Source organism: Mucor velutinosus (genome assembly GCF_035048745.1).
Source record: "Mucor velutinosus strain NIH1002 chromosome Unknown tig00000093, whole genome shotgun sequence".
NCBI lineage: Eukaryota > Fungi > Mucoromycota > Mucoromycetes > Mucorales > Mucoraceae > Mucor > Mucor velutinosus.
Genome location: NW_027041907.1, coordinates 94,374 through 118,626, shown reverse-complemented (window position 1 = coordinate 118,626; position 24,253 = coordinate 94,374). Strand labels below are relative to the sequence as shown.

General features: G+C 41.1%; 8 protein-coding genes across 8 annotated transcripts; 4 read left to right on the top strand and 4 right to left on the bottom strand.

Moving 5' to 3' along the window:
- Positions 1-2,806: 2,806 nt before the first annotated feature.
- YUH1_1 (ubiquitinyl hydrolase 1) lies at positions 2,807-6,023 on the top strand (the record flags this gene model as incomplete). The annotated part of the gene is made up of 5 exons (XM_064821176.1): positions 2,807-3,190; positions 3,248-3,275; positions 3,330-3,512; positions 3,587-3,894; positions 3,951-6,023. 5 exons carry the CDS (start codon positions 2,807-2,809, stop codon positions 6,021-6,023), a joined length of 2,976 nt encoding a protein of 991 aa, XP_064680862.1.
- A 159-nt stretch (positions 6,024-6,182) lies between these two features.
- Positions 6,183-7,286, bottom strand: ATC70_001782 (Homeodomain-like protein; the record flags this gene model as incomplete). Its single annotated transcript, XM_064821175.1, has 3 exons — positions 6,183-6,921; positions 6,986-7,194; positions 7,257-7,286. The coding sequence occupies 3 exons, from the start codon at positions 7,284-7,286 to the stop codon at positions 6,183-6,185; spliced, it is 978 nt and encodes a 325-aa protein (XP_064680861.1).
- A 646-nt stretch (positions 7,287-7,932) lies between these two features.
- On the top strand, positions 7,933-9,012 carry TIF32 (eukaryotic translation initiation factor 3 subunit A; the record flags this gene model as incomplete). The annotated part of the gene is made up of 3 exons (XM_064821174.1): positions 7,933-7,956; positions 8,009-8,217; positions 8,277-9,012. The coding sequence occupies 3 exons, from the start codon at positions 7,933-7,935 to the stop codon at positions 9,010-9,012; spliced, it is 969 nt and encodes a 322-aa protein (XP_064680860.1).
- Positions 9,013-10,729: 1,717 nt separating this feature from the next.
- ATC70_001780 (uncharacterized protein) lies at positions 10,730-13,108 on the top strand (the record flags this gene model as incomplete). The annotated part of the gene is made up of 4 exons (XM_064821173.1): positions 10,730-10,870; positions 10,935-11,200; positions 11,257-13,030; positions 13,100-13,108. The coding sequence occupies 4 exons, from the start codon at positions 10,730-10,732 to the stop codon at positions 13,106-13,108; spliced, it is 2,190 nt and encodes a 729-aa protein (XP_064680859.1).
- A 136-nt stretch (positions 13,109-13,244) lies between these two features.
- On the bottom strand, positions 13,245-15,070 carry ATC70_001779 (uncharacterized protein; the record flags this gene model as incomplete). The annotated part of the gene is made up of 7 exons (XM_064821172.1): positions 13,245-13,648; positions 13,706-13,749; positions 13,843-13,908; positions 13,959-14,487; positions 14,541-14,593; positions 14,658-14,776; positions 14,834-15,070. The coding sequence occupies 7 exons, from the start codon at positions 15,068-15,070 to the stop codon at positions 13,245-13,247; spliced, it is 1,452 nt and encodes a 483-aa protein (XP_064680858.1).
- Positions 15,071-15,376: 306 nt separating this feature from the next.
- On the bottom strand, positions 15,377-17,250 carry MgSsk1_1 (Two-component response regulator SSK1p; the record flags this gene model as incomplete). Its single annotated transcript, XM_064821171.1, has 6 exons — positions 15,377-15,893; positions 15,951-16,192; positions 16,252-16,660; positions 16,722-16,807; positions 16,870-17,007; positions 17,059-17,250. The coding sequence occupies 6 exons, from the start codon at positions 17,248-17,250 to the stop codon at positions 15,377-15,379; spliced, it is 1,584 nt and encodes a 527-aa protein (XP_064680857.1).
- A 2,313-nt stretch (positions 17,251-19,563) lies between these two features.
- Positions 19,564-21,377, top strand: ATC70_001777 (uncharacterized protein; the record flags this gene model as incomplete). Its single annotated transcript, XM_064821170.1, has 6 exons — positions 19,564-19,720; positions 19,786-19,948; positions 20,012-20,251; positions 20,311-20,709; positions 20,773-21,121; positions 21,174-21,377. 6 exons carry the CDS (start codon positions 19,564-19,566, stop codon positions 21,375-21,377), a joined length of 1,512 nt encoding a protein of 503 aa, XP_064680856.1.
- Positions 21,378-21,447: 70 nt separating this feature from the next.
- ATC70_001776 (uncharacterized protein) lies at positions 21,448-23,364 on the bottom strand (the record flags this gene model as incomplete). Its single annotated transcript, XM_064821169.1, has 3 exons — positions 21,448-22,784; positions 22,840-23,085; positions 23,148-23,364. The coding sequence occupies 3 exons, from the start codon at positions 23,362-23,364 to the stop codon at positions 21,448-21,450; spliced, it is 1,800 nt and encodes a 599-aa protein (XP_064680855.1).
- Positions 23,365-24,253: the final 889 nt, after the last annotated feature.

The window sequence follows — 24,253 nt, the reverse complement described above, 5'->3', positions numbered from 1 at the left end:
TCCGAATCACACTCAGATTCACCATAACAGGTCGCTTAGGATCGTTTTCATAACACACATCAAAAGAGCCAAATTCTTCGATCTTTTTTGACAATCTTGCTGCATTTTCTTTGCTGTAATCTTCACAAAAAACCTACAGATAGCTTGATCACGAGTTATGTTCATCTGGTGTTGGAGTAAAGAGCAGATCAATTGTTTAGTTCTGAAGCTAGTTGAACCCGGTTCATTTTTTTACTGAACGCGGTTCATTTTTTCACTGAACGTGGTTCATTTTTTCACTGAACGTGGTTCATTTCTTTACTGAACCCGGTTCATTTTTTTACTGAACCCGGTTCACAACTTTCCCAAATATAAAAAAAAAAAAACTGCCCTTTGGCATTGGAACGACTGTATATTAGAAAGGTGTCTTATTATAACAATTAACAATTTGGCGCTTAGAATGATTACAGAAACCATTAAGGTCACTGATGAGTATATCATTACAAGCATTAGTAATTCTACTGGACAGATTTTCTTCATTCATTAGTCTGTCACGCTTCATCTTTCCTTTAACTATTGCCCAAAACTGTTCAATAGGGTTCAATTCAGGCGAGTAGGGAGGCAGATACGTTACTCTATAACCCTTACTTTCAATCTTTCTTATCATCGGCTTAGACTTATGAATAGAAGCATTATCTAGAACTATATAACTTCCTCTAAAAGCTTCTTCGGCATCCAGTACAGCAAGAACTTTGTTCATGAACTTAACGAAGTGAGCAGTTGTTTTACTGAATTATTATCAGCAGAAACGTCGTTAACCTCTGTATTCTCTCCACTAATTTCAGTTAGTGCTCTTTTTTTCCCTTTCTTTTTTTTTTAGCAGCCTCAATTTCTTTTTTTGGTGGTGGTTTTCTGATAGCAACGTGAATAATGCTAGAGGAGTGAATGGCACCAATGATTGTATGTGTTGGTGCTCTGGTTTGTGGTTGCTTTACGATGCCCTTTTTTCCACTTTTCGATCTGGCCCAATTGAGTTTCATGTTGATAAAAACCGCCAAAAACATCTGCCAATTAAATGCCAATTTTAGTTACCAACTTGTGCCAAAAATAATTTGACCTTATGACATTTATTTTTTAAAAGCCGATCAATTTTTTTTTTTGACTTTCGGTCAATTATTTTTTAGAAAACGCCAATTTCCATAAGCCTGACTGTATGATAATGTTGTGAGCGGTGATGTCCGCATCGAGACTACATCTGGGAGGTTAGCAAAATCAGTAAGCAAGCAAGTAAACAAAGCCGTTATATATAAATATCCCTCGTATGCCATATCAATAAACAGAGAGAAAAAATCCCCTCTTTTTAGTTTTGTTCTTCTGTGTAGTCTTTATTTTGTACACTAGAGAAGTAGTATTGATCGTAATAGCTACTTGACGTGTCCAAATTCTTTATAGTTGAATAAGCGTAATCTTTACTAAAAGCACAGGTAATTTACATCCCGTTACCGCACCCTCTCAACAATAATAAACAAAGCAGTAGCAATATGTCTGAAACCATTAAACTAGACTAAACCCAATTATAACCAATATAGAGTATTCTTTTGTGGAGCCAGGAAGGGCAGGAAGAAGCTATCTTATTTTATGAAGGAATGATTAGCTTTGCCCCGATAACTGGTAATGTGGTACTGATTCTCTGTTATGAGTGGATTGCTCTTGTGCAACGAGTGTCCAACTTTAATGGTTCTAAATATACATTGTTGCTAATGAGAGAGGCATTTGATGTTTCAGTTTCTATGATATACCACAAAGAATTTGGTGCAAAAAACGCGTAGGTTCAGTAAATAACGCATTTACTTAAAAACCAAATGAGATGATATACAGACTGAAAATGTTGGGTAATTCATTGTAAAACACAGTTGTACCTCACAATAAACTATTAATTTAAAACTGTTCAATAAGAAACACTTCATGTGATTGTCATTTAGACAAGTTGTTTCATAATCATATTGTACTAACACCAAAAATACAATATAGGTACTATGTCAAACAAGCAAAAATTTGACAACATGCAGATGATATGCAGACAATATGCAAATGATATGCAGAAAATATGCAGGTACATTACATCACTATAGTAACTGCTCACCCACAAACCAAATCTTCTGGCAGCACATTTTGACATGCGATGATCGATTCTTTTGATAATCGAAAATGCGCCTAAAAAAAGTTATAAAATAGGGGGAAACGTATACATGTATTGTTCTTGGTAAGTGACACAAATAAAAATTTTATAATGTGCACCATGACGATTTGGGTGTAACCATGTATTCATGCTCATTCATCGAGAAAATGACACGAAGAATTAGCCGTGATTATAAACATCGAGAAAAAAAAAAAATAAACCATCTATTAAGGAGAAGAAAGAAAAATGATCTTCATTTACACCTCATAGATCCGAACAATCAGAGCAGAATAGATTGTCTCATTAGCATTCAATTTAAAATGTATCACTTGTAAATATTGAATTAACAGAAGTGATACGCTTCCTCACACACAAAAGCGTGATTCGTTTTGGTCACCAAACCTATTGATAACAACTACCACATATCAGATAATTATATGATTGATTAAGGTTATTTGTCCCGCCTGAATGCACCATTCCTGTACTAAAAAGTTTATATACCCAGCTTTTCTCATTTCATCGAATACAGGATATTGGCATGTAGAGTCTCGATTGTAACTCACACTTCTCTTTCTCTCTTACTTTTTTCTTTTCCCTCTTTCGCTCGTACATAAAAACTGCATTCATTGAATCGAGTCGATTACATCAATGGATCAAAGTATTGAAGCATTACAAACATACAATGGTGGCATCATCTTTGTTAGCTATTTGATTGCAGTGATTGGTGCGCTGACGACGTTGGAATTACTACAAAGGCGCACACACATTCGAGGATACTACAATTGGTTTCTACTGTTTGCTGCAGCATGTTCAATGGGTGGTGTTGGCATCTGGTCAATGCATTTCATTGGAAACAACAGCTTGAGAATCACTTTGAATAATGGGGATCAATACCAACTATCATATTCAGCTGGATTTACGTTTGCTAGTCTGGTGGTGGCTATTCTCACTATGTTCTTAGCATTTGCATTTGTCGGTATTACCGAAGAAGCGAGAATAGCGCGAATTATACCTAGTGGTATCATAGCTGGGGTAAATCTAAATATCTATTCGATGATAGCCTTGGAGTACTGATACCATTTTTAATAGTTTGGTATTGTGTCTATGCACTATTTAGGTATATGATCGATGTATTTATGAACTGGTACTTGTGCTCATTCTCTTCAATTAGGTCAAGTTGCGATCGATTTTTTTCAGATGAGGAATAAGATTGCTTTTGTCATTGGCGCTTCAATCATCGCAGTGTGTGCTGTTACAGCTGCTCTGTTCATCTTCTTCAAACTGCGCGAACAGTGGGAGAACCAATGGTACAAGCGTCTTGGGTGCGCAATGTTAATGGGCGTTGCGGTTTGTGGTACGAATGCAAAATCCATCATCAACATGTATGTAATTGGCTCACATCAAATTATACCACATGTCCTTTTATAGGCATGCATTACACAGCGCTGGTAGGAACAATGTACTACCCTGGAGACTCTCGTACCGGGCCACCTACGCCTGTGCTCCCAACAGCGGCTCTCATTGGCATCATCTCGGCGATTGTTATAGCAGGCTGCATCATTTTGTTTGTTATTGTGGCAAAAGCTAAGATGGAGAACAGCAAACTCCCCTTTCAAAAAAAACCTCAAAAGCGACTCATTTTGGATACCATATTCTTTGATACAAATGGTAGAATCCTCGTCAAAGTCGATGGCGTGGTGCCAATGAAGGAAATATTGAGCGAACTGCCTGAAAACGTAACTTTTTGTCAGGAACAATTACTATTTTACGTCGCTGACCTCGCCATCTACAGGATTTTCAGGAAAATTTGACGTCGAACCATCCACTGTTCATACGACTATTCGAAACTACCATGCAATGGTCGAGATCAGAGAATAAAGCGGACTATCAGCACAGCAATGCAGACCATCACCTTCAAGACACTCAGCCGACGGCTAATTTAGCTGCTTACAACGCCATCAACGATTCATTCATCCAAGCAGCACATGAACTAGTGGAGGAATTGCGGTTTCAACAGTTGTCAGATCTTGGATTTTTGTTTGATTCTGTCATGAATACAAACACTATATCAAAAAAGAGCATGTTTTCTCAGGAACCCAAGAAGCTACCTGTTATTCGAAGAACGAGTAGCACAGCATCATGGTTACTCACAAGTTTGAATCCAAAAGATGCACACAAGTCCAATGTGCAGCAGCAACAGCAACAGCAACAACAAAGACGCACATCATCTTACTCTGCTTCTACTCCTGAAAATGCCACAGTCATTGATATTTTCAACGCGTCTTCAGACCAAGTATCGCCAGCAAACAATAACTTGACTGTACGAGATGCTAACTCTGAGGATCGCCATATCTTTCTGGTCAAAAAGATTGATTCCAACAAGGATCTCGTCAATCTACTGTCGATAGGCTTTCGATTTGCAGAGCCTGTATTCATTTCAAAGACGATGGGAGAGAAGCTCAAAGTGCCCTCAGAGTACATGCTAAATTACTTTCGCGATATGCAGCAAATGACAGAGGCAGCAGCTACCATGTACACCCCGATCAAATCATCCGGCTACTCCATGTACAGCTCACCTACATTTAAAAAGCAACTCGACCTCAAAAACAGCGAAATTCGCAGTGGCGTCTTTGTGGGTCTGTTTGCACTAGTGGAAGATCAAGAAACCTCGAATCAAGTGCCTTATTTTATTGTGGACAAGGAAAAGAGATACACATTCCCCATGGTCCAACTTACATTAGATAACGGCAGCAAACCCACTACGCTGACTAGGCAACAAAAGAACACCATCTTGAGTCTGAGTGGGCAATCGCTAGCGAATATATCCAGCATAGATTCTAAGAATCCCAACAAGAGCAAGCAATTCTTTGCGGAAGACGATCACACCCAAGATAGCAATAACTTCTCGCCTGTGTCGACGCAGCAGAGTGTAGGATCTGCCAGAACTTTGATTGACACGACGTCTCTCAGCAGTAATAATGCATCATTTCCTGCATTTGGCTCGAATTCTAGTAGATCTACTGTACCAACATTGGACATCGAAGATGCCAATGCGCAATTCATTCGGTCATTGGAAGCTGCAGCGAAATCATTGATCAGCTCATCAAGCTATGGCAAGCCATTAGCTACATCTGCAAAATTGTATGGCGATGTATTGGATATCCCAGCATTTTCATTGCGAGCAGGTCAGTGTCAACTGATCCTGTTTAGAGCACACATCACTACACCAGGCACGCGATTTGCCATCAACCAAACACTGACAGAAACCATCAAATGCACGCCGTTTCCCATGTACCGCAGTTTCACACACCACATCACTCAAATCGCACTAGAAAAGTACCGTGCTGAAGAAAGCAGGTGCAAGACACCAGCCTCCTATCTCACTCAACAGCGTCTTTACCAGTCCACAGCTGCTCGTAATAAGGATTTGCAACAAATAGAGGATATCGAAGATGCATTGTCAGACGGCCAGACCGAGGAGGATGAGGATGATAACAAACATCAACATGAGCACTTGAACGAACACGCGTTGACGGCATATCGACCTGCTCCAAAGGGAGAGCCATCCCCGCTTCAACCACCCCCACCACAGGCGTTTTCGTCTCTTCCTCCTCCACCTCGCGTCAAGCGCAACAAATTCGCATTTCCTTCTAATATAGGCTCGCTAGACATCAGCCATCTCAGTAAAGACTTTTTGCCCAACATGCTTAAAGGTGCTAATAATATACCACTCAGTCCTGTTCCACCATCGTCAGCTGGTGGTCCAGGATCCTCTACAGAAGCGCCTATTGTGTTAAACTTGCTGCCTGCCAATGCTAGATTTTGGTGGCTAAACAACATGTATGAAGAAACATTCAACATTTAGAAAAACAAACATGTATATACAACAGCAAGTACTTTTTTCATATACAGCATTGCACCTATCACACTAATCTTTGCATTTACTAAAAAAAAAAAAAAACCCCCCTCCTTTATTTAATCTACTAATCAATCAATTAATAAACAAATCGTATCTAAGCGCTTCTTATTTGGCTTGAGCTTGAGCGGGGACAACAATGAAGCCAATGGTGGGGAAATGAATGATGCTGGTGGTGTTGTGCTCAGTATTCTTGTAGGAAATGACAGTTTCGTCAACGGTGCTTCTGATCAGCGTACCAGTCACAGGGATCTTTCCAGTATCCAAGGGTGTAACAGACACCAATTGACCCAGTTCGATGGGGAGAATGCTGCTGTGGATCTCGAAGCCTTCAGCAAGAGTATCAGACTCATGACGCTTTAAAACCTCAACAGCCTCTTCTTCAGTGAGCTTGAGGCGAGATTCGGTTGCATCCCAACTAGAAGTACTCATCACTCGAGCCATATGCTCATAAATACTCTTCAAGTTGGTTTGAACCCACTTTTCACCTACCAAATTCAAACAGAAGAAGGTCAGCATGGAGAGACTGAAGTCCACGAGAGACGGGGTCTCTGTATCCAAAACCCAAGTCTTGTCACCAAGGATGCTTTCAGCAACACTGAATTCAGCTTTGAGAGTGGCCTTCATAAAAGGAGCAGCGGCTGCCATCACATCCACATTGAATCTACCGCCAACTAAATCATTGCGATCCTTGATAAAAGTCTCATCAAGTGCCTTAAGAGGGATCTGAGAGACTACATTGAAGAACAAGGTATTGTCCATCCAAACAGTCAAGCCTCTAGCAACAGCTTCGGAAGAGACATCAGGGTTAGTGGTAAGCTTGGGATAGAGGCTGTTCTCGGGAAAACTATGCGTGATACAGGAAAGGTTACAGCTTGAACCCAAAAAAAGGTAGTGGGATTAGTACTTACTATTTCTCTATTGCAAGGAAAATGGCCTTGGTATCGCAATAGACATGGTTGCCAATTTGCAGAATAGGTGTCTTTCTGTAGCCACCATCAAGAGGTCTGCGCAAAGGACGAGGCTCGCATCTGTCGATCAAAACGACCTTGTAATCAATCTTTTTGTAGTTCAAGACCCAAGCAACCTTTTGGGAGAAAGGAGACTCGGGATACCAGTGCTGTTAAAATGCGTGGCGTTAACAACATGTTGGTGTATTTCACGCTTGTGTATAATTCTTACCAAAATCACGTCTTGGACAGTAGTTGACATTTTATGAACAGAGAGAAAAGGAGAGCAATGTCATGAAAAGTTTCATCGATCGACAGATTATGTATAAGCATGTCTTTGAATCACCGTTTATCTGATTGATAATTCAAAACGCAACCCGCCCAAAGGCAGACGAATCTTACTATATCGAGACGAGATGGAGCCCAGGAGTTGAGTGCAGTAATAGCTGATGTCTGTTTCCCACACACAGCGCAAGACAGGCTTTTGCATGATGTGTAGGCCTGGTTATTAGTAAAGAACAAACTCAAAATTATTAACTTCTATTCTTGGTTTTCATTCAATGAAAAGTAACCCTGTTTCTTGACGCTCCATTACATGTAACATTTGCTGATTAACGTTCTAGAGACAGCTGCGACCAGCATGCTGCACTATCTCCACATTATTAATGCTAAATCTATAGATTGTCATCAAATACGCTCCTTTTTTTTTTTTTTTTTTTTTTTTTTTTTTTAGCTTTTTCTATGAATGTTTAATTTATAACCATTGCAAAATTACGCTTCTTTCCTAAATTGTCATTTATGCTTGATCATCTTGAAAAGAAACATGGTCACGGAGTCAAGACAAAAGGAAAAGCATAAGAATCAGATTTCAAATCAAATTTCCCCTTTATTTCACTTTATTCGAAAACATGTCAAATCCTCAATTCATCTTGGTATGTGTAATCAGTGATTTTCTTTGCAAATTTTAATCTAACACATCAACAGCATTGGTATCCTAATTCTCCATTCGCTCAAAAAGTTGCATGGGCCCTTCAATACAAGAATGTCGACTTCAAGCTTGTAACGATTTCACCCATTGAGCCTCGTCCTCTTCGCAGACCCCTTGATGCTGGATACCGCAAGACGCCTGTGCTCCAAATTGGTAATCATACCTACTGTGATTCCAAGATCATCTTTGCTGAACTTGAAAAGAGGTAAATGCTTGTGAGTTTGCATGAGTAATACCAATTGACTGTCATTTGCCTTATGATAGATTCCCAGAACCAACATTCTACCCGCTTGATGCTCAAGGAAACTCGACTGAACATTCAACCTTATCATTAGCAAGATGGACCGAGAGCTCAGTATTTCAAGCTATTGTTACCCAAATCCCTATGGGTAAATTAGGCGAAGCATTTGTCAAGGATCGCTCTCAATTCTCAGGTCGTAAAATTAATCCGGAATCACTCAAATTCGCCGCCCCTTACATGCTACAAGGTTTAACTGCAGAGCTTTTAGCTGTCGAAGAGCTTGTCAAATCTCGTCATCAAAATGGATCTCTGTGGGCTCTTGGTACCAAGGAGTTGTCATTGGCTGACCTTCACATTGCCATGAATGTTTGGTTCCTCAGTCAATTTGTGGGCAGCAAATGGCTTGAATCCAAGATTCCTGTTCTGAGTGAACACTTGACCAAGACTTTGGCCACTGTCCGTTTCAACGACCTTGAGAAGCTGAGTCAATTAGATGAAGAAGAAGCACTTGTAGTCGCCAAGGAGCAATCATGGAAGCTCGAAAATGCTGCGCACGATGGCTCCTTGAAGGCGAAATTGGGCCAAGTGGTTGCCGTTCTGCCTACTGATACTGGCATGGTGCCTGCTTTAGGCACACTGGTACATAGCACTATCCATGAAACTGTCATTGAGAATAAGCAAGATGAGTATGGCTTTACATCATACACCCATTTTCCTGTTATTGGTTTTGTTGTTCTGCCTCAAGCCCCCAAGCTCTAATGCACTATTTACCAAATAATAAAAGACACTATGTATTATGAATGAAATACATGTTGCTGCGAGAGAATATTCAATCGTCCATTGTATCGAATCAGCAACAGGATGCAGTTTCATACCACTGGCAAATTTATCAAGAGCTAATGTATAAACCCGCTTTTCACTCGTTTCTTCTTAATTTATTGCAAGCTCAAGCTGACGGAGTATCAGAGTAGATCGCGTAAGGATTGTTTACAGAATATAAAGAAAAATTCGCTAGACGGCCACTAAACAAACATTATGCGCATGCCTAGAATATCAAAGGATTACTACGGCTGAACAACATTTTGCATGTTAAAAACGGCTAATGCAGCACTAGTGTGAAGGGTTGTTCTAATGAATAAACATTACTAAAATCAAGCACAACATGAAGAAAAACTGTGGGATTGACAAACAAGCCATTAGCAACAAAAGCTAATGTTGATGTAAATTTGAAGATAAATGAGGAGCATTGGACCTCAACATTGAATTATGGTACGTTTAAAGCTTGACCCTACTGATCAGGAATACATGGATATAAAATCTCTTGCAGAACTACAGTCAAACTGGTATGACAGCAAATTATTAAAGATATTGTGGCACACAATAAGCTCAGTGTCCATCACACATTTGATGGGACTAACATTTCGAGCTGTCATTGACTGGACACCAGCATCATGAGTGATTAAGCTTTTTTAAGACTCAAACGTACTATTTTCAACAGTGATCATTGTTTCCAGTCCATGATAAGTTTGTACAGAATTAAAATGGGTGTCTTTTGCAGCTCTTAAAGACTTATTATGTGGAACACATCCCTAAAATATGTTTCATTCAGATGAAGCAAGTATAGTTGGAAATGCCTGTTGGAGAAAATCGTCAACTTGATTTTGGGTTCAATGTGTTGCTCAAGTAAGCGCTTTGAAAGCTGCCGCTCTTGCTCTGAATGGCTGCAGTAGAAGCTCGGCAAAAGAGTGATTTTGAACTGAAGGTATGGTATAGGAACTCTAGAACATCTCTTCCATAATTGCTTTTATTGTAGCACTACATTGCAATACATGCTGACCAACATTTTGACCTAAGGTAGGTGTCCATGCTATAAACTTGGTTTGGCGTTAATTATTTGTGTACTGCTGGTGCTTATAATGGCTTCTCTGCAGCATGTATTCTTACTGTTAGCAATTCTCTTACATGTTTGTCTTTGCTGTTTCTCTGTATTAAAAGTAATACTTAGCCTTTAAGAATTTGAGCTGATATCGCAGGACCTCTCTCATTATGCTCATTTCTACAAAGCATGTGTACGATTTCTATCATGAATCTCATCGCCATTGATGGAAGCTACTTTTTCACAAAGAATGGGTAATTTGTTTCGAAACTTGTCGAGGACACTTTCACAACATAATAAAATTACAAGCAACTAGCTGATGTATTGACAAAAGTTATATTAGACTATAGTTGGAGCCAGATGAATTGCTGTGATGCATAAGAAAGATAGAAATCTAGCTGTACAGTATTGCTGTACAAGTAGAGATGCTTCAACTTGAAGTTTTCAGGAACAGAGCTATCTTTTGTTGGACAGTCATGACTGACATTCAATCGCACCCATCATCTTTCATCTAAATACATCAGTTTGCATCTAAAAAAAAAAAAAAAAAAAAAAACCTGATTAGCCTCTCTTTTGTTCCTCTATTACTCGCTTTATAATATGACAGATCTTGCTTCAGAATATCTCATTCTTTGGGCATCACAAACTGGTAACGCTGAATGGATTGCCAAAAACATCCATACCGAGGCTGGAAAGAAGGGATACAAGGGCGAATGCTTTGTCATGGATGAGTTTGCTGTGGTACGATTTATGCTCGCTTTCTCAATTGCCTTATGATCGATACTCACACATTTAAATATGCTAGGCACCTTTACAGAAGGCAGGCGTGATTATTATGGTCAGTTCCAATACCGGAGATGGCGATTCCCCTGACAATGCACTCAAGTTTTGGAGATTTCTGCGCCGCAACAAGGATAAGACCTATTTTGCCAACACTCGATTTACAGTATTGGGTTTGGGTGACAGCAACTATTCCAACTTCAACAACAGTGGTAAAAAACTGGAAAAGAAATTCAAGGATTTGGGAGGCCAGGTGTTCTATGAAAAGGGTTTAGCTGACGATGCTGAAGGGTGATTATGACAAAGGGTGGATTTGTCAGCAAAATGACTAAATTAGGCTTTTTTAGATTGGAGAATGTGGTAGATCCTTGGATCGAAAAGCTATGGGAAGTCTTACCTACAGTGCTAAAGCAAGAGGGAAATGCGTCCATCGAATCATCGATTGCTCATGAAAAGGAATTGGAAAAGGAAATGTCAGAACTGGCTATCGATCCCATCGATGTACCTTATTCGATGAGAAATCGCAAAAAGAATCTCCCTGATCTAGTGGAAAAGTACACCGACTTGGAAAACACATTAGTCGATAATTTCACCATGGAAGCTAGAAGAGAAAAGTTGCCTAGCAAAGTAGCTGATTATACACAATTAGACAATACACTTGTAGATGGCAAAAAGAAGATTTTCAAGAGTGGATTCCCTCTTGCCATCAGCTTGGCTGGATTAGAAGCAGGTGCCAAGTTGACTGGATTGCCTCGAGTATCTGTTCCTGTTGCCAAGGTGACCAAATTAGAAGGTCAAAAGGCAGAAGATTTCTCAGGAAAGGTACCTGATTTTGTGTCTACTCCTGTGCCCATCACCTATGCTCCAGTTACCATGGTGTCTTGCTTGACTGCCCCGAATGCTGTTAAACGAACATTGGAAGTGGAGCTTGATGTTGGCGAGGACAATCATTTTGAACCTGGAGATGCATTTGGTGTGTTGGCTCCTAATGACGAGGATCTGGTGGAGTCTATTTTGGGCAGACTAAATATACCTGAAGAAGAATTCCACCATCTTTACAAGGTCGAAGGCGAGAATCTGCCTACTCATTTACAAAAGGCCGCCTCAGCATCACTAATTGAACTGTTCCGTTACGCAGTGGATTTGACTAGCCATCCTCGTAAAGCACTGTTTAGAATGCTGGCTGATCACACTACAGATCCCAAAGAAAAGCTGACATTAATGTACATTTGCAGCAAGCAAGGTGCTGCTGCTTTCAATGCTATCCGTGATGAATCACCCACATTGCTCGATATATTGGAGACTTTTCCTAGCTGCCACCCTCCCATTGACCGTCTTTTGGATCTTTTGCCTGCTCATATGCCTCGTTTCTACTCTATCTCAAGCTCTCCTCTCAAGCGTCAAGGCAAAGTACGATTTGCTTTCAACGTGGTGGAGTACATTACAGCTGGCAAGGCTGAGCGTAAGGGTGTTGCCACACCTTGGATGGACAAGATTACCAAGTTGATTCCCAGTCGAACCACACCTACCAATGTTGAAGTCGCTGTTACTGAAGACATCAAGGTGCCCATGTACATCCGCCAAAACGCAAATGCCTTTGTTTTGCCTCAAGAAACAGAGCGTCCTTTGGTATTGATTGGCCCTGGTACTGGCATTGCACCCTTCATTGGCTTCTTGGAGCATCGTCAAATACAGCGCAATATCCGCCTCTCTATGGGCGGTCTTGGCCATCAACCCACGCAACAGATTCGTGATCAGTTTGGACCCATTTATGTCTACTATGGTTTCCGTGACAAGAGCAAGGACTTTTTGTTTGAAAAGGAAATCCGTGAATTCGAAACGGATGGCACTATCTCACTTTTGAGAATTGCAGAGAGTCGTGCTGCTGATGGACCCAAAGTGTACGTTCAAGATTTGATCAAGAAAGATTCCGCCGCATTGTACGACTTGATTGTAAACAAGGATGCAGCTATTTACATTTGTGGTGATGCCAAGGGCATGGCAAAGGGTGTCCAAGATGCTCTGGCAGAGATGCTGGTAGAACACCAAAAGATGGATCTGTTGGAGGCAAACAAGACTTTGGTGAATTGGATCTCGTCAAAGAAATATATTAGAGATTTGGTAAGTGGAGTTTGCCAAGTATGATTTGTGGTTGGCGTATATCAGGCTAATTTCTTTTTTCTCGAATAGTGGGCTTAATCAAGACTAATATATATATATATATATATATATATATATAGTATATACAATAAACTTTTGACTGTAAATTATGATACTATGAGTAGACAACGCAATAGATTTGAAGTTTTATAGGCTTGATTTTTGAATAGACAAGCTATACATGAAGCAGAGCATCTTGACGCTTAATAAACTTGACCTTGTACGAAGGTGGCAGGATGTTCAAACCCGCATTTTCTCTTGCAGTTGAGATATCGGGATATTCATCTTTAGAGATGGGCTCGATTTTGCATCGAGCGAATACTTGGATAAATGCATTGAACAGCTCCACTTCAGCTAAATAAATTCCTATGCAAAGGCGTCTTCCAAAGCTAAAATTAAAGTGATCGCGTTGATCCAGTTTTCCATTCACGGCAGCTTGCATGGTCTTCATATTGTTCATGTATCTCTCTGGCAAGAAGGATTCAGGGTGCACTGGATATTGCTTGGGATTTTCGTGCATGCTGTCCATGCTGGCAATGATGGTGCAGCCTTTGGGTAAGACGTAGCCATCAACCTCAACTGCATGTTATTGCGGTGAATACAAGACGCCTGACACCCATCTCTTGGAAAACTTACTGTCTTTGTCTGCCGTGTGAGAAAGTCCCAAGTAGGTTGTGGGCCTATATCTCATGCATTATTTGGTCACTGAAACACACAATGGAATCTCGATTCGCTCATCAAAAGTGGGAAGTTTGCGATGTACCTTAATGTACTTGTCAATTTCATGAGAGACCCTTTCTTGCAAGTCAGGATAATGACACATGATGGCCAGATTCCGACTGAATGTCGCTGAGAGAATATCAGTGCCACCTGTGACAAAATCACCTACAGAGAGAGAGAGAGAGAGAGAGAGAGATAAGTGAGCAAAGCTGCATTATTAAACCCTTTATCCAGCAACACAAGAATGTCCTCATCTGGTAAATCAAAGCCATCTTCCTTTAACGATTTCACAACGTTGGGTCCGTCTCGCAGCAAAGCCTCCTTTACAAATCTTGTAAATGCAGGATTACGAATGGTATCAGTGAAATGCTTCATTTTTGCCTGTGTACCAGCGAAATAATCAAAGACAGCGACAATGGGTAAGAAGTCTGGCATATCCTTTTCCAAGGCTAGAAACGTCATACTGGTCTCAATCATGTCAATGACCTGAAGAAATTCGGCGTCATCCACTGCATCAAAGCGCTTTCCATAAACAATCTTGAAAACCACATTGAGGAAGCATAATTCATTGTGTTTGTAGGGATCTGTGTAGCCGTTCTTCTTGGTTGATTCCAGTAATCGAGTGGTCAGGTCAGATGTCTCGCGGTAAATAGAGTCCAGGTAGTTTTTGATCTGTTTGGGCGCAAGCACGGATAAAGCTACACGGATCATGCTGTTAAAAACTAGCCTGCAGACATGGCCATACACCTACCTGCAACTCGGTTTTTGTCCCAATGCTTACCTGGCTGACTGAATGCGATATCTCTATGTATATATCAGTATTGGTGAGACAGCCGAAATACTGACTCATGTATTTCATCCATTTTACCTTGCTCCATTGCTAAAGTACTTGCTCGAGTAGGTTGTATAAGGGCGGTATGATGTATCAGCACCATGCGTTACAAATATCTTGTGAGCCAGTTCAGGATCATCCACAACAATCCACAACTGTCTGCCTAGCTTGAGCTTGATGATAGGTCCCAGTTCTCAATGTCATTCACTGACAGTCTTGCCTGGCAAGGGCCCAAAAGACCACATGTGGCCAATATAAGGGTAACCACATTTGGGAGAGGGAATCTCTTTTACTGCTGTGTTTTGCTTCTGCTGCTGTTTGTGTGAAATAAATTTGCATGTGGTGTAGATTAGAGTAGCCGCTGTAGCCACTGTTATTACAGGTAAGATGGGATCTTTGTTAAAACGGGACTTTTGAAAGCGTTCTAGAAAGTAGGTTGAGGTGAACATGGTATTACTGGAATAAAGCAAAAAAAAAAAAAAAAAAAAAAAAAAAAAACTTCAATAATGGCTATTTGTATGATATTACATAAACAGTGTATCTGCTGCATGAACATGCACTGGGCGTAGGCACATTTACATAATTTGGATAAATCACAGTTTGATTGACAACAATAAAGACATGAGAGCAGTGATAACTCTGGTATATGGCAAGCTGCAGTTCGTTGCGCATTCTTAAAAACAACTAGACGCTTGTTGCGCTTTATAGATCAAATGAAGAACGGTTGTCGGTTTCATACTCTATACACTTGTTGATCAATGATGATAGACTATAGGGCACTCTCGTTGTCGATCGCGAGACGAGGCGATAAATCTCTCAAACTCGGGGGTGCTAATAGTAGTAGCAGACATGGATTGCAGCCTTTCCTTATCGTCAGATACTTTGCAATGGTTGGCATATTGCGCAACAGTAAGCAACTCGTCTGCATTAGCCAGATAAGATCTGAGTTCAGTTGCGTCTCTTGGAAAAGTAAATGTGCAAATCTCCAGCATGATGTACAATCCGCTTGCTTGCAAGGTAGTGATATAAAACGTCATTTGGAGACCAACGATATGCACACCCAGAACTGCTTCATATAGATTAAAGTTGATGCTGTCTACAGAAGTCGAGCCGATGCGGATGAGATCTAATAAGCAAATGTACTTGTCATCTCGCTGATCTTCACCCTTCACCTCCCCAACCAAGATGGGACCAATCCAGTTAGAGCCTGCAAGCTCTCGAACAGCGAAATCAAATTGCTTGCTACTATCACTCAGTACCTTTGTGTTAAGCCTAAGCACCGTGCTCATGTTAATGTGACTCAAAGCGTTTGATTCTGTCACAAGTTACCATTGCAAGTGTTTGTTGGTATCCGGGTCCGTAAACATGGGAGCAAGCACTGGCTCGACATAGGAACATGAGATGGTATTTTCACGGATCAGTCCATTGAATTTCTGCTTGGGAATCTTTTGAATTAGACTTTCGATGCCGAAAAGAATAGAGTCAAGAGGGTGAAATTGAGTGCTATCAGATCTGTATTTGCCCACACGACTGGCTGCAGTTCGGAAAGAGATGTCTCCATCTTTGTACTCCTATCCAGCAATGATAACCATTAGATGCGCCAGTCAAAGCCTCGTTGTACAGCACTTACCTTCAATACAGTGTCAACACCGGTTTTGATAGTAGCGTCAATGCCTTGATTGTTGATTTTGAATTTTCTCTTCAGGTCCTTTTTGATTTCAGATATAATGTCTTTGGAAAAGTACTTTTTCATCAAATTGCTGCATTGACCATTTTTTATAAGCAGAATGTTGTTTAGCGCTAGTAGTTCATAGGTGTTGCACTCGACAAGAAGCCCCTCTTTGTTGTTTTTTAAGACGACTGCTCGTTGATATTGGCAAAAGTAGCTGCTGATGTTCTTGCCATTTACCATGTAGGGATTCGTCACATTTTCTAGGAAATCTGAAGGGTCCAAGTCCTCAATTCGAGTTGGCAGGTGCGAAAGGGTGAGATCAGAAGCAGAGGCCGAGGCAGAGGCATCTCTTGGGTTAAATAAATCCCTATATTATCCAGTGGTTAAACTCAAATAAATGTGGCATCGCCAATCGCCATTAAACTTACTCAATTTCAGTTTCGTGGGTGCCAGTAGGAACATCCAATGTGCAAGTACTCTTCTGCTTCTTCTTAGTGTTGCTGGATGAGGTGGGCTTCAAGATCAATGAGTAAGGGCAATGCTTTGGTGCCCATGAATCAAGAAGAAAGCACTTACCGTAACTGATTCACGCTTGTTGTTGATGTTGACAGTTCCCATATGGTTGTTTATGACGCCACTGCTGTTCTGTTGGTTGAAGATGTTGTGTGTTCCAGAACTGCTGCTTTCACCCGCACGCAATTGCGCTTTCTTTTTCTAACGAAACAGCGTAAGAGCAATGCTGCGCTGTAAAACCGAAATACATACATCCAACGTAAGAATAAAATTCTCTGCCTTGCGTTTGATGTTGATGCCTACATTCTGAGAATTCTTCAGCTGGATGAGGTCTTGTTTCATTTTGTCCAGTATTTCATCGCCATCGTAAAACTGTAAGTAATCACTAAATGCCTTTATTGCATCCCACTCGTTGGAGGGTGTTTTGAGAAAGTAATTCATCATGAAGAAGGTGTGATCCAAGTTCAAAAGAGGAGAGAAATCATGCTTCTATCTCTGCAAACAAGGTGACTGCTTTTAAGCAGACACATCCACATAAATGGGGGATGCGCGTCCAAGCAAATATTTCTTTTCAGTTTTCAATGGTATTCAAACTTGGTCAACAAAGAAAGCTGACAGCTGCTGTGCGTCTGTACATTGCTGATGTACGGACAATGATATGGGTATTGCATGCCAGTGCAACCGATTATTGTACGCATCGTTTCGGATCAATATTTCGTTGGAGATGTTGAATAGGAGATGGCAGTGCTAGAGAGAAAGGCTGGTCAGATTCTCTCTAAATGCAGCTTTTGGGTCTTGCGTCCGGTCAACTATCGCTGGTAGTTGGCTACTGATGGTTGAACACTCTATGATGCTCGGGTCATGGAGCCCCATCAGTATACGGAAGTGCTCTGATAGGTAGGAGAAGATCAGCCATTGGATATCATCTTGAATCTGGACCAACACGACAAGCTGAACCATTTACGGAGGAAAGTTCAAAACGAGCTGAATCAGTTGTTAGTTTTGTCTCATTCACTGGGTCAATCAAGGTATATTCAAACTTGGTCAACAAAGGAGGCTGACAGCTGCTGTGCGTCTGTACATTGCTGATGTACGGACAATGATATGGATATTGCATGCCAGTGCAACCGATTATTGTACGCATCGTTTCGGATCAATATTTCGTTGGAGATGTTGAATAGGAGATGGCAGTGCTAGAGAGAAAGGCTGGTCAGATTCTCTCTAAATGCAGCTTTTGGGTCTTGCGTCCGGTCAACTATCGCTGGTAGTTGGCTACTGATGGTTGAACACTCTATGATGCTCGGGTCATGGAGCCCCATCAGTATACGGAAGTGCTCTGATAGGTAGGAGGAGATCAGCCACTGAATATACCTTGGGTTATCCATCTGGATGTCTCGAATGATACAGCTGCATTTAGTTCATATCAACGCACTACTTCTTGGAGAACATACATACTCTAAAAGCTGTTTTTCTCCATTTAGGTTGTCATTTGCTATTGACTTGGAGTTTTCGATCTACTGAACGCAGAGGCATTGAAGACAATGCATGCATGATGGCGGCTGGGTTGAATATAGATGTATAGCATGGAAGTGGACGTTGTATTGGTGGCATATACTCTTCTGAATCATCACTATCTTTCATGTTCCTGAACAATATACTGTATACAAAACTTTTCTCTTCATGAATAATAGCTTCTCAACCCTATTTTTCTACTTATTTTAGTATTACAATCCTGACATGGATCGATTGAGATGTCGCATTGGAGCGCCAATGGGAGAGGTTAATGTGGCAATGGCAGATCAGCGGTTCTCGCCGCTGATACATCTATCATGTATCTCTCTGTATCTAGCAGCTTGTTTGAGCAGAGGCTGCCATAATAAATGGTATCGGATAGAATACCGATGCCTAATGTCAGTATTAATCACCTGTCAATAATCCAATTCGTGTGCACCACTGGGCATGTTGACTATGGTAGAGTCGTGTCGACAGATAGACAGCTATGGACATACAATATTACGTGCCTGATTTGCATTTCTGGCAATGCGAGGTGGATTATTCAACTCGGCTACAATGTAACCTGCTGCGAGATGCGATGTGCACACGCAAAAGTCATCTTTCCTCCATTGTACAAACTGCTTCACTCTTTCAAACCTGAACGGTGTGATTTTGAATCGAATCAGGTAGAGTTTCTTGGGTGCACAATGTGGGCTCATTGTAAGCGAGGACTACTCGAATAAGAGCAAAAGATGTACTGTATATCATATTTATTCAGCAACTTTTTACCTGCTTGATCAAATAGTAGCAGAATTCCATGCCAATTGGCCATGTTTGGATGCAACACCAAGTCGTTGACCTGATTTTATTCTCAAAATATCAAAGATTGTTGCCATGGCAACAGAATCCATAGCATCTTTTACGGCAAGCAATGTATGTATACATCTGTACATTGGATCATATCCTTCACAGAGATTGCCACCTCGGTTTGGATTAGATGCCGCAAAAATAAGAGCTTTACCTTGCACATAGTGACACTTTAAGATGGTAATCTTTACGCAGCACTATTACTATTGACCAAAGGCAATCTACAGGAGACACTGCCTTTCTCAAGCACACCAATGCTTTCATTGTTCTCTTGAGCACCATTTCCTTTTATTGACAGAGTCACATTGCAAGTGTTTCGCAAGCTGAATTTTCATGTTACTCCATTTCAACATTGAATGTAATGCTCTTTTCGCTAAAAGCCTATTTTATATTTCCATGATAAAGGATAACACACCATCCTTGTTTGTCAACAGCCCTGTGAGACGATCTTTGCAAAGACTGGTGCAGAATGAGACACTATGGACAGCGCCCATCATTGCCATTTTGTTTGCTTCGCTGATACGTTGGATAGTTGCTTTAAACCCATATTCTGGTAATAAGCACGCACTTTGTATACGCTTAATAGGCACACATTGAACACGCATACATCTCTGTTAGGCTTCAACATACCACCCATGTTTGGAGACTATGAAGCACAGCGTCACTGGATGGAAATCACTACACATTTACCTACCTCCAAATGGTACAGGTACGACTTGCAGTGGTGGGGGTTGGATTATCCACCTTTGACAGCTTTCCACAGCTGGCTATGCGGCATCATGTAAGCAGCAAAAAATGATGGAAGAGGAGAGGAGAGGCCCTCAACAACTGACCTCTATAACAGTGGCTCAAAGATAGACGCGTCGTGGTTTGCATTGGATACATCAAGGGGTATTGAGACGGAATCAAGTAAATTATTCATGAGATCCACAGTGTTTGTATCAGAAGCTCTGATCTATATGCCTGCTGTACTTGTGTTTTGCCAAATTGTGTATGGATCCAACGGCTATCTCAAGAAGCACATGGCTGCTGTGCTGATACTGATGCAGCCTGCCTTGATCATGATTGATCATGCTCATTTCCAGTAATGTTGAATGAGATCCAACTAGAGGATGCATAGCGAACTCACCTTAAATTGCGTAGATTCAACAGTGTCATGCTAGGATTCGCCTTGTGGGCTATCAATTGCTTCATGACCAAGCACTTTGTACTGGGATCCATCTTCTTCTGCCTGTCATTGGGATTCAAGCAGATGGCCTTGTATTACGCACCAGCCGTGTTTGCCTTTCTGTTGGGGAGATGCTTTACAGAGAAGAATGGCATCGTCTTGTTTGTTAAACTAGGAGCGTCCGTCATTGCAACATTTGGATTGTTGTTTTCACCTTGGTTGGGATCTGTTGATGATATCAAGCAGGTGTTTACTCGCATATTCCCTGTAGCGCGTGGCTTGTATGAGGACAAGGTGGCCAATGTATGGTGTGCTGTCAATGTAGTGATCAAGTTGAGACAAATCATGACGGTAGAATCCACTGTTCAATTGAGGTAAGATAGACAGATACACATGGAGGCAAAGAGGACCATTGACAGCGTTAATTGCATTGCTAGTCTACTGGCTACACTGGCTGTGGTGATCCCTGTTGGTATTCACTTGGGTCTGGCACCATCCAGAAGACGATTTCTCTATGCCATGATCAACTCGTCCTTGGGGTTCTTTTTGTTCTCTTTCCAGGTGCATGAAAAGTCCATCCTCTTGCCCTTGATGCCTGTTACGCTGCTTGTCTTGGAGGAGCCCATTGCAACTACCATGTTTATGAATGTAGCCATGTTCAGTATGTTCCCCTTACTCAAAAGAGAAGGTCTGGTCCTGCCTTACTTTATTACAAGCATTATGTGGAATTGGCTTGCAGGCGGATATGGCCCCACAACATGTTTGGCTACAAGACTCGGTACATTGGTAAGTTCTTTTAACAAATGTTGGATCTAGCTATTTAATCTATGTCGCTTAGGGAGTACACCTTATATTCATCATTTGGCATGTCGCAGAAGAATTTATAGAGGCACCAGCCAATTTACCCGATATTTACACTGTGTTGAATGTATTGATCAGTTGTGGATTGTTCACTCTCTTGTTTGGATATTACATTTACCGTCAACTTACAGTGACACCCTTCATTCAAGCATCTAATTTACCAAAAGCAAAAGCTCAGTAATAAAGCGGTTTTTATTGGGAATATGTTTTTTTTTATATATATACAAAGATGAAGGGGATTTTCTATGTTTTTAAACGGGTTTAGGGGTATCTGATTTGACAGTAGCTGCTACATCATCGACCACAGTGTTACTATCTTCTTCATCAGCAGCAGTGGATTCAGTCTTGTCGTCAGTGTTATTTACAGTGGTGGTATCATTATTGGCATCAGCAGAAGTAGTAATAGTATTAGCGGTAGACTTTTGTCCCTTGTTAGCAACATGTTCCAAAGCTTGTGCACGATCCTTTGCGACAGTTTCCAGGAAGGCAGGTACAGCATCCAGCAAGTAGCTATAGTCGGTTGTCTTTTCACTATCATCCACATCAAAGTCCTCATGATCCATCATGTTCATGATAAAGAAGTTTTGGAGCTCTGCTGGAGTCACATGTAGATTGGGAATCATGTCAGTGAACTTTTGTGCAAGCGCCTTGAGTTCCTCAGAGTACATCTTGGCTCTCTTCTTTTCAGCAGCATCCTTTTCTTCCATCTCGTCATCAGAGAATTCCACATCATCCTCGCCCATAAATCGCCAGAACATCTTGTTGATTTGAGTCTTGTCGGCATAGCCTAACTCCATCTTCATGTCGATACGACCGGGTCTCAATAAAGCAGGCTGAATGCGGTTGACATTGTTACAAGTCATGAACACCATGGATCCTTCTTGAGCTACTACACCATCCAAAGCATTCAACAAACCGCTCATGGAAATTTTTGCATTGCTTGTGTCGTTTTCAGAGTTGGGGTCCTTGATAACACAGTGATCGATATCCTCCATGACCAGAATACTGTTGCGAGGCACTTCTTGCAAGAGCACGTTAAATTGCTCGTCATCCATACTGCCAGAAAGACTGATGATGGCGACATTCATGTTGACTTTGCTAGCCACAGACTGAACAAGCGAGGTTTTACCAGTACCTGGAGGGCCATAGAGCAAATAGCCTCGACGATAAGGAATACCACGGATGGAGTACCAGTGCTCACGACGACGGAAGGTTTGAATATCCTTGAGAATGCGCTCTTTTTGACCATCCTTCAGAATGACAGACTCAAAGGATCGAAGCTCCTTGGATCCAACGGTTTTCCAGTCAAAGCCTTCATAGCGGGTAGGTTGGCACTTGTAGATGGTTAATTTTCCAGATTCCTTTTCGAAATGGGTGTCAATCCATTCTTGCACATAAGTCTTTAGCAAATTCATGTCTTGTCCTCTCATTGTAATTTGAATACAGGGATTGCTGTTCATCATGCCGAGAAGATCCTTGATGTTGTTGCTGTAATAGCCCTCATTTTGATTGCCTACGCCGCCATTCTTCTTTTTGGTAACCCAGAGTGTGTGGTTCTTGTATACAATCTTGTGTTCAATCTCATCCACTATCAGGCACAATATGAGTATATGTATATCCATAATTACAATGCTGCTACTTACAAGGATAGAGATGAAGCTTGGGAGGAGGACTAGGCCCCTGCATGTCATCATCATCTTCATCATCGTAAATGCATCGACCCTCTACATCACGCAAATCACGAATATGAGCAGTTTTGGTTGCCACAAACTGCTGAATGGCATCATATCCAGTCTGGTCTTTGGCGATTTGAATAGACACATACATTCTCTCCTTGACATAGTTGAGAAGGTAATAGAACAAGCTGTGCAACTGATAGCCCACAATAGCTATCATCCATACAATCAGTAAACAAATCCGATATTCCCCCATCCACATAGGCAAGACTTACGAGCAAGATAGACAATAAAACCCAAGAACACCACGTCGCTTCCAAAGTAACGCTTCATCAGATTCAAGACTCGTTCACCAAACAAACCATTCCAAAAGGCTTCATCAGACACCTTTTCCAACAAGCATAAAATGCGATCCGCCAATGTATTCAAACGACCTGTGCCTGCTAATGGTGTTGTAGCTGCAATTCCTCTAGTAAGATGTGTAGAAGGCATGTGTGATTAAGCTTTCTATTTTATGAGTGAATGTAAAAGAAAAGCAAAGATGAAGAAAGCAAGAATAGAAACGAAACAAATTGGTGTTTATATACAAAAATAGACTCAAAGGCACGGCGCAGCAGTAATCGTGGCTTGCTGCATTAGCACCAACGATGAGCTATATTAAGCAACACACCCACTCTCTATTACTGCTGCGACATAATTGTACCTTTCCTTTTACTGTGATTCTGCGTCTGTTCCATTTTCGCGAATTCCAAAACGAGTAATCCTTGGTAGTGCAAACGGTCGTCATGGCAACCATCAGGATTCAGAAAATTTTCTTGAAATCACGGCAGTCATTGCAAGGTGAATGAGGTGGCCTTTAAAGGACATTGACTTCATATTCACGCCAAATCCTACCAGGACGCTATTCAAAGTCTCGTCAGAGATGCGCTACAGTAGCAAAATGATATTTTTGTGAGGGACACTTTGATTTCAGCCACGAAATTAAAGCATGAATCGCTGCGGTAACACATCTTGCTCAAACAAAAGAAAATTGACCTAGAAGCTCTACTATCTTTGCACTGATACAATATATACAACCCATTGGATTTTGATGTTTTCTGCCCTGGCAGCAACACATTGCATGCGCTACTTTTCAAAACTGCAACGAGTCCGTCAGACTACATACGCTTTATGCGACTCAAATGTGATCGAATCAAGATGACCGTTGCTACTTGCTCTTCAATACGATGGGAAACAATTGTACAGTTTGGGCTTGTTATGGTTCACCGAGCCATGTTGGTATGATTTGTAGATTACCAATCATTCGAACTGCTATTCGCATCCGTCCCGAGAAATGCTTTGTTTTACTAATGAGCCTTACCCTACTGGTTCTTCAGTTATA